General features: G+C 64.2%; 5 protein-coding genes across 5 annotated transcripts in view; 4 read left to right on the plus strand and 1 right to left on the minus strand.

Annotated features, from left to right (window-relative positions):
* Positions 1-426: 426 nt before the first annotated feature.
* On the plus strand, positions 427-2,277 carry AMSG_02223 (AGC protein kinase; the record flags this gene model as incomplete). Its single annotated transcript, XM_013905322.1, has 1 exon — positions 427-2,277. One exon carries the CDS (start codon positions 427-429, stop codon positions 2,209-2,211), a length of 1,785 nt encoding a protein of 594 aa, XP_013760776.1. The 3' UTR covers positions 2,212-2,277.
* A 113-nt stretch (positions 2,278-2,390) lies between these two features.
* On the plus strand, positions 2,391-4,352 carry AMSG_02224 (uncharacterized protein; the record flags this gene model as incomplete). The annotated part of the gene is made up of 1 exon (XM_013905323.1): positions 2,391-4,352. One exon carries the CDS (start codon positions 2,391-2,393, stop codon positions 4,350-4,352), a length of 1,962 nt encoding a protein of 653 aa, XP_013760777.1.
* Positions 4,353-4,735: 383 nt separating this feature from the next.
* AMSG_02225 (uncharacterized protein) lies at positions 4,736-6,233 on the plus strand. The gene has a single exon (XM_013905324.1). The coding sequence runs from the start codon at positions 4,939-4,941 to the stop codon at positions 6,196-6,198; it is 1,260 nt and encodes a 419-aa protein (XP_013760778.1). The 5' UTR covers positions 4,736-4,938; the 3' UTR covers positions 6,199-6,233.
* Positions 6,234-6,576: 343 nt separating this feature from the next.
* On the plus strand, positions 6,577-7,746 carry AMSG_02226 (blood vessel epicardial substance; the record flags this gene model as incomplete). Its single annotated transcript, XM_013905325.1, has 1 exon — positions 6,577-7,746. The coding sequence occupies exon 1, from the start codon at positions 6,592-6,594 to the stop codon at positions 7,744-7,746; it is 1,155 nt and encodes a 384-aa protein (XP_013760779.1). The 5' UTR covers positions 6,577-6,591.
* Positions 7,747-7,759: 13 nt separating this feature from the next.
* Positions 7,760-8,825, minus strand: part of AMSG_02227 (mannosyltransferase) — a 1,371-nt gene continuing 305 nt past the window's right edge. The window contains exons 2-3 of the mRNA XM_013905326.1: positions 8,433-8,523; positions 7,760-8,245 (exon numbers count right to left, since the gene is read on the minus strand). Coding sequence (XP_013760780.1) covers positions 7,780-8,245; positions 8,433-8,523 — 557 coding nt within the window. The 3' untranslated portion in view covers positions 7,760-7,779. The remainder of the gene's footprint in view (positions 8,246-8,432; positions 8,524-8,825) is intronic.

The following is an 8,825-nucleotide window of genomic DNA, read 5'->3' on the forward strand; positions in this document are numbered from 1 at the left end:
TGCCCACCCACCACACACACACACACACACACACACACACACACACACGTACACACACGTACACATATACCCTCATGTAGATATATACTTTTACACACTGTATCAAACATCTCCCTCCCTTCCCTCCCCCTTCCCGCCCCCCCCCTCCCCTCCCCACTCTGTCGGCATGACATTGGTCACACAGTCAACCACGCATGCCCCCCCCCCCTTCCCTTCCTGACCCACACTCATGACACCCTCCTCATCCCCCTCCCTCTTACATCTCATCCTCCCCATACACGCACAGAGCTCTTCACAGGTGGTCCTTCCGGACAACCTCATCACTAAAGGGTACGCCTGTCCTCCTTCTCCTCCTCCTCCTCCTCCCCCCTACCCACCCACCCCACCCACCCACCTACCCATACTCATTGGAGTTGCGACAGGTTCATGCGAAAGAGAGGTCATCTGAGGAAGAACTGGCGGACAAGGTTCTTCCAGCTATACATCGAGTCTGAGGAGATTCTGTACTTTGCATCGGCGGCGCACAAGTGGAATCGGAACAAGGCCAAGGGACGGATTCCGCTCGCTGATGGCAAGCTCTGCAAGGTCCCATCCAAGCGGTTCAAGAAGCACAATGTGTTTTGTGTGACTACTGCCAGAGGAGTCGACTACTACATGGAGGCCCCGACCGAGAATGATCGCGATGCATGGATGGAGACCATCGACTATATCATCAAGGGCAAGGGCAGGCTCTCGGGCGACTCGCTTGATCGGCTGCCCGAGGACATCGACTCGGTCGCCATTGTCGAGGCCACCAACATCAAGTCCTCGGCTGCTGCTTCACCGTCTGTCTCCCGCACAGACGATCCGTTTGCCGGTTCGGTCATTCTCTCGTCCACCCTCTCGTCGGCGCTCCTCCCGCCGCCGCCAGACCTCCCGCCGGGCGTCTCGCAGTTTTCCGACGACGACAACGACGACGACAACAATGACAACAACAATGACAACAACAATGACGACAACAGCAGCACAACCGTGCCTGTTGCCGCTCCCGCTGCCTCTGACGCCGCTAGGCTTGGCCCCGGCGGCCGCCCCGGTGGCTCTGCTCCGACCCCGTCGTCGGATGCGGTGTCGGCCGCCGACTCGGCCCCAGCGGCCGCTGCCGCTGGGGCGCTCGGCCCCGGTGGCCGTCCCGGCGGCAAGTCCGGTCGCTCGGCCATGCAAGAGTACGAGACAATCAAGATCATCGGCATGGGTGCGTTTGCCAAGGTCATTCTCGTCCGCAAGCGCTCGACCGGTGCGTTCTTTGCCATGAAGGTCGTGCCCAAGTCACGGCTGCGGTCGAACAAGCACCTGGTTGAAACCCAGAAAACGGAGCGCAACGTGCTTGCCCGCGTCGACCACCCGTTCATCGTCCGCCTCCACCACGCCTTCCAGTCGAAGGAAAAGCTGTACCTTGTCCTCGACTTTATCAACGGCGGTGAGCTCTTTTACTGGCTCAACGAGGAGGGCGCGTTCTCAGAGTCACGGGTCCAGTTCTACGTGGCCCAGATGGCGCTCGCCATCGGCCACCTTCACTCACTCGGCGTCCTCTACCGCGACCTCAAGCCCGAGAACGTGCTCCTCGACGCCTCGGGCTACATCCGCCTCACCGACTTTGGCATTTCCAAGCAGACCTCGGACGCCGGCTCGGGCCGCACTTCGTCGTTCTGCGGCACGCCCAACTACATGGCGCCCGAAATCATCGCCGGTGGCATGTACGGTCGCTCCGTCGACTGGTGGTGCCTCGGCATCCTCATGTTTGAGATGCTCGTCGGCCGCCCGCCTTTTATGCTCGACGCCTCGGACACCAACGATGTCATTTTTGAGCGCATCGCCCGCGCCAAGCGTGCAGACGTCACCGTCCCCTTCCATGTCTCGGACGCCACCCAAGACTTCCTTTACTGCATCCTCGACGTCTCGCCCGCCCACCGCCTTGGATCTGGCAAGAACGACGTCGCCGACGTCCTCGCCCATCCCTTCTTTGCCGGCCTCGACATCGACGCCGTCCTTGCCAAGCAGCTCACTCCCGAGTTTGTCCCCGTCGTCACCTCGGCCGAGGATCTCTCCAACATCGACCCAGAGTTTGTCAACAGGTCGCTCACCGCAGACGACACAAACTGCGTCTCGGTCGCGCCGGGCAAGGGCCTCCACACCTTCCAAGGCTTCACCTTTGTTGGCGAGAAGACGTCCTGACCCGTCTCACCCGCCCCCCCCTTCCCCCCTCCCTCTCCGCAAAACAAATTCCAACCCGATTCCTCGCCCCTCCCTCGTTGCTCTTGCCCATCACCTTTCACGCGCTCTGCCATTCCTCTCTCGCGCGCTGCTCGACTCGGCTGCCTTCACGAATTTCACGTGTCACTCCTCCACCCTCCATGTCGTCGTCGAGCAAGGTCCTCGCCCTGGCAGCAGCCATTATGGCACTTGCCCTTGCCTATGCCTACACCGAGCACACTGCCTCTCGCGCTGCCCGCCTGCGTCCTCGCCCGCCGACCATCTCTCGCTGGGAGGCGCTGCCATTTGCAGCTGCTCCGCCGCTGACCGACTCGGCTGCTGCCGCCGCCGTCAATGACCTCACCGCCGTCTTTGCAACTGCGGCGCCGAATACCGACCTTCCGGCTGCGAGCGTGCCACAACACAGGCGGACAGCGCCGACCGGAGCCGACATGCGTCTCCCGTTCATCATCACCGACTCGCTGGCCGCCCGATGGCCCGCCCGCAAGTACCTCGATCCTGACGCGCTTGCCACCGCAGTTGATGCCGCCGCCGCCGGCGACTTGCTGGCGGCTGGATGGCGCGGATGGGATGCGCCTGCTTCGCTGAGGCTCGGTGTGCCGCCGGCGTTGATGCGAGTCGAGCCGCTGGCTGAGGCCTACGCCACAGGCCTTCGCGGCGAGCGGCTTGCGCCAACCGACGCCGCCGCCGCGCTTGCCTCGGTCTCGCTCGGCGGAAGCCGCGAACGGACCGAGCTCCGCCTCTCCGGCCGCGGATCGGCCGCCGGATGGAAACCGCTCGGCATTGCGCCGCTCGGCGGTTTCGGCGGCGCGCACAAGCTGCATGTCGATTTGAGCGCCGTCGGCGTGCCTGCCCCGCAGTGGTCGCAGCTTGCGGTGGCCCAGGCCGGCGAGTACCACAACGTCCTTTCCGGCAACGCAAGCTACCTCCTCATCCCGCCGCGCCTGATGGAGCGACTCCCACAATACCCGTACCTACATCCGGGCTATCCGCGGACCCTCCTCGACGCGTCGTGCGTCGACGTCGGCGCGGCGTCGTGCACTGTCGCCGCGCTTGCTGCCGTCGCTGCCGACGCCGGCTACCCGACGTCGCGGCTCGCGCTCGTCTCACTCGACGCATCGTCGACCGCACTCTACGTTCCGCCGTCATGGGGCGTGATGCGGTTCCAGGCGAGCCCGCGGCTGGTGGTGGCGCAGATGAGCCTCGCCGGCCCGCGTGCTCAGCTCTACGACGCCTTGGCCAACCTGACCATTCCCTGGTACCGCCGTGCGGTCCGTGGCGCGCCGGCCGCCGCTCTCAACGCCCGCATGTATATCTCAATCATGCTCGAGCGCGTCCTCGGCTCGCCGGGCCCGGCTCTCGATCTTGTCCGCAAGCTGCACGCCTTCCGCTACAAGGGTCTCCTCGAACACGAGCCGACGCTGGCTGCCGGTGGCGGGGTGACCAACCCGAGCTACTTTCACTTGGTCCAGGACCCGCGGCTCCTGGACGCCGACGGCAACCTTCGGCCGGCGATTGTCGGCCCAGCTGCCGCCGCGCTTCCTCCGCCACCCGGCCCGGCGTCGGTCCTCGAGCCATCGGCTGAGTACCCCGAGTCTGAGGGCTGGTCGGTCCTGGAAGACCCCGAGTCCGGCGTCCTCTTCCACTACAATCCCGAGACCGACGAGATCGCAACCATGACCACGGCCGAGGCCGCGCCGCTGCTCATCACCGCCTCGGCTGCCGACAACACGTACGACACTCCGCCACGCCGCTACTGCGAGTCCATCCTCTCCGAGATGTCGCGCGACCAGTGCCGCCGCAAATGGCACAACGGCGGATACTGCGGCCAGCCCACCCCGCGCTCCGACATCCTCGCCGACGCCATGCACGACGCATATGTCGCTGCCGCCGATCGCGTCCGCTCCGCCTTTGCCTCGCACCTCGAGGGCGCGCCGTACGACACAGACCTCGCCGGCAAGGCCGGTATCGCCGAGCTCAAGGCCTTCCACGCCGCAGTCCGCATCCCGCTCGCAAACTTTGTCGAGATGGTCGTCCGTTCCGCGGTCGAGAACGACGAGAAGGCCATCCGCTGCTTCCTGCACGACCTCTCGCACTGCTAGCTTGTCGTAACAACCCGCTGCCCGCCCCGCGCTCCTCGCTCCGGATGGGTGTGGGCCCCGCGCAAGTGCCGAAGGCTCTGCGCGGAGGAGTGAAGTCGACCCGAATCTTTGATGCGTTGACCGACTTGCCCTGTTCCGCCGCTCCCCCCCCTCCACGTCTCCGCCACTGCTGGGCGTGTTACACCTGCCAGCACCCGCTCGTACACCGCAAGCAACACTTTGTGCCCTCCTCAGCCTCGGTGTCTCCCTAGTCATACAGAGCTTTCCCCCAGACGCCACCCTTGCTCATCTGGGTGCGGACTGGCCCTCCAGCCAGCAAATTTGTTCCTTGGCACGGTCTGGGTCACCCGCCACATTAGCTGTCGCCAGACCCACTCCCCTGCCTCCGCTCACACTCCCACCACCTTGGCCGTGTCGAGAACGAACACGTGACGCGGCTCAAGTTCCGAACCTTCTCCTCCGTACCACGACTTTCTCTCCCTCCCTCCTCCCCTCTTTCCCGGACCTGACATAACCATCTCCCACCTCAGATCATCCCTCCCCCTCCCTCGCCCCCGCCTCGCTCCGCTACCGCTCCTGGTGGCTCATGCTGGCTCGACTTGGTCTCTCCGCCGTGGCTGCGACGGCGGCCAGCGTTCGGCAGGCAACTGGCGACCGCCTCGGCTGGGTGGCGACCGCGGCGGGGTGTGTGGCTGCCACAGAAGCAGGGTGGCAACAAAGGGGGCGGTCTGCAAGGAGTGACATGGCCTTGGCTACCTCGAGCGTGAGGTTCGGTCCGCGGAAGAGGAACATGTCCACGCTGGCCTTCATGACCCGCCACGGCGAGCTGCATGTCGACCCGCGCCAGTCGTCTCGGCTGGCCAAGCTCACCCTCAAAGTGGCTGACAGGGGCAAGGATGTGCTGGGCGGAGGCACTGAGCAGAGTCGCGGGGTGGTGTACGAGGGTGTGATGTCGGTCTCGTCGAAGGAGTGGCCGCATTGGGAGGCCGACGAGGCCATGCCGCTCATCTACACCCACTGGGCGGCGGCCGTCGGCGCAGCTCCGCTCCCGGAGGGAACCTCGCCACTGCGTACGGTCATTCCTCCGGATGCGCTACTCTCGCTCCATGTGCCCAAAGTCGCGCGAGCAGTGGCCTCATTTGTGGCCAGGCCTGAGGGCAAGGCCCTCCACATCACGCCGGATCTCACCGCAGAGATCATTCAGCCCGAGACCGAGCTGCCAGGGCCGGGCGTGGTGCTGTGTGGCTCGTTCAACCCGCTGCATCACGGCCACCGGCTGCTGCTGGAGACCGCGACCCAGGTCCGTGCCGAGACGCTCGAAATGTCGCCGCATCGGCTGTGGCCGGCCTACGAGATCTCGCTCCTAAACCCGGACAAGGGCCTCGTCACCTACGACGACATCATGTACCGCATGGCCCGGATCCAGGGCCGCACCTCGGTCATTCTCACCGCCGCTCCGCTCTTTGACCAAAAGGCCGCCCTCCTGGACGGCCGCAACGTTGCCTTTGTCCTCGGCATCGACACCTTTGTCCGCATGATGGACATCGGGTACTACGGCACGCCCGACGCTCTCTTTGGCGTCCTCCGCGCCCTCGCCGAAGCCAGGGTCGCCTTCATCGTGGCCGGTCGCTACTGTGAGCGGCGGCGGCAGTTCCTCTCTGCAGAGTCTGTCCGCGCCGACCTCTATCCCGCCCTCCTCGAGCTCGAACGCCACGGCATGAACCTCGAGGTTGTCCGCGTCCCAGACTCGCGCTTTCGCGTCGACATCTCCTCCACCTCGATCCGTGCCGCCTCGACCGAGTCCTCGGCCTCGACCAAGTGGTGGGAGCCGACATCACCGCGGTAGCTTGTGCATGTCATCAAACACACAATACGGAGAGAGTGTGTGTGTCTGTGTTTGTGACCGCTGCCCGTCCGATGCCCATCGCAGTCAGCACATGATGACACGCATCAGACATGCGCATGTACGCTGAAATATCCATACCCTCGCACACATGTACAAGCACGCACATACAGCCCGATCACCCCGCGATCACCCCCACCCCGACCGCCCACCACCACCACCACCACCCCCCTCCCCCCGCCTCCCCCCGCCTCCACCACCACGTGATCAACTCCATCCATCACGCCGCCCGACCACAGTGGCAGCCCCACTCCCTGCGCAAGCAACACTTCACTCTCGCTCAGGCCCTCGCCAACACCGGCCACTGCGGGGGTATACATCAAGGGGGTGCAGAATATGGGACAAGCTCTGCCGCCGAACCATGTCCTCTTCCAGATCGCCAACATCTTGCTCCTCGCCTCGTATGCCTCGCCCAACATCTTCGTCTTGCGCTGCATTCTCGCTGCCTCATCGGTCTTCTGGGTCCTCTGGGCATGGCTCATCCTCGATGTGGCCGTTGACACGGTGATATACAACATGATGTATTTGGTCCTCAATCTGGGTCATCTCGCTTATCTGCTCTACCTCCGCCGGCCCATCTCGTTTGACTCGGACCATCTCGAGGCCGTGTACACCAATGTGTTTGGCCCCGGCGGCGCCGGCATCTCGCGCGTCGACTTTCTCACCCTTGTCAAGGACAAGGCCTTTGTGCGGACGCTGACGCCCGGCTCGGCCTTTGCCCTTGCCGGCAACACCCCCTCCGATCTCACTATCCTCATCGACGGTGAGATGCAGGTGTTCAAAACCCTGTCCTCGGGCGAGCGCAAGCTGATCAACCGGACGCGCCCGTTCGAGTTCCTCGACTCGCCCGAGTGGATGCAGCGCGAGAACCACCCGGCCTTTCTCGTCGACATCATCGCCGCCACCGACTGCACATTCATCATCTGGCCTCGCGAGCTGCTCATCCCCTTCCTCGATCGCCAGCCGGCCCTCGCCTCGGTCATCAACTCGGTCGTCGGCCTCGACATTGCCACCAAGCTAATCCGCACCCAACACTCGGACGGGGTCCTCCACAACGTCTCTGACCACACTGCCATCGAGCGCACCCGCTGCTCCTCGGCCTCGCTCGACGTTGACAGCCCACACCTGCGCCCGGCTGAGCTGAGGCCTTCACGCTTCCGCGCCCCGCGCTCCCGCCCGCACTCTGCACGCGTCCGCTCACGCTCACGCTCACGCTCGCGCGCCCGCGCTCTCTCACGCTCCCGCCCGCGTTCATCTGATCTCGACGAGTCCGCCTACGCCTACGAGTATGTGTCCGACGGCAGCGGCGACGGCGTCCCGATGGCCGCACCCGCCGCGCCGCGCCAGCTCGGGCGACGGCCGACCGCCGCTGACGCCTCGCCGGCCGTCGCCTATGCCTCGGTCGCTCACTCGCCACGCTCGCCGGCCGCCGGCTCCACGCCGTGGTCACCGGCACTGGCCGAGCCGCAGCAGCCGGCAATGCGAGTCTAACGGCATCACCCCCTAAACGTCGTCGACCTTTATCTACGACTCATTGATGGCAAAGTAGATGCCCTCCTCCGAGTGCCAGAAGTTCTGTGAGTTCTTGCTCGGCACGCCGCAGACCTCCAGCTGACCTGGGATCGGGTTCTGATACGCCTTGCGGTGCGAGTGCAGGTACGCCCCGGTGTCCTTGTGCTTCAGCCGCAGCTTTGCGCCACGAAGCCACTTGGCCGCGCCCTCGACGATCCAATTGTCGCCCGAGTCCGACTGGTCTGACGAGCCGTACGCCGAGACCTCCTGGTTCTGCGACAGCGGTGAGCGGTGCAGGTGCGAGTGCAAGTACTTCTTGGTGTTGACATGCTGCAGCCGAATCACGTCACCGCTCTTGATGACATCGCCATGCTTGCACGCCGGGTACCCGAACCCTGCCTTGACCGTCCACAGCGAGTTGGTATCATCCGCCGCGGGATGCGCCGTCACAGATTGCTGCTGCGAGCCCGAACCGTACCTACAGCCACCGCCGCCCATCGTGAGAACTAGCCCATCCCATCACTCGCCACCCGCATCGCGCGCCATCTCCATCACTAGCACCCGCATCGCGCACCATCTCCATCACTCGCCACCTTCACTACACATCATCAGATCCCCTTTCCTTTCTCCCTAGATCCATGGCCCCGACCAACGTTAAGACGTACGGGATGTCGTGCGAGTGCAACCGGTAGCCGGTAGAGGCATGGCGGAGCTTGATGACCGAGCCACAGGTGACCATACGGAACTCCTCATCGACTAGATGTCCACCCCACCCATGGCAGGTGATGCCACTCATGAGTCACCCTCCATCACCTCACCATCATCACCATCATCACCACCCTCCATCACCATCACCACCCTCCATCACCATCATCACCACCATCATCACCATCACCACCCTCCATCACCATCACCACCACCATCATCACCATCACCATCACCACCATCATCACCACCACCATCACCACCACCATCACCACCATCATCACCATCACCACCCTCCATCACCACCACCATCTACTCTACATGCCCCTCCCCCCCCCCCCCCCCCCCAAATA

Source organism: Thecamonas trahens, assembly GCF_000142905.1.
Source record: "Thecamonas trahens ATCC 50062 unplaced genomic scaffold supercont1.9, whole genome shotgun sequence".
Classification (NCBI taxonomy): Eukaryota; order Apusomonadida; family Apusomonadidae; genus Thecamonas; species Thecamonas trahens.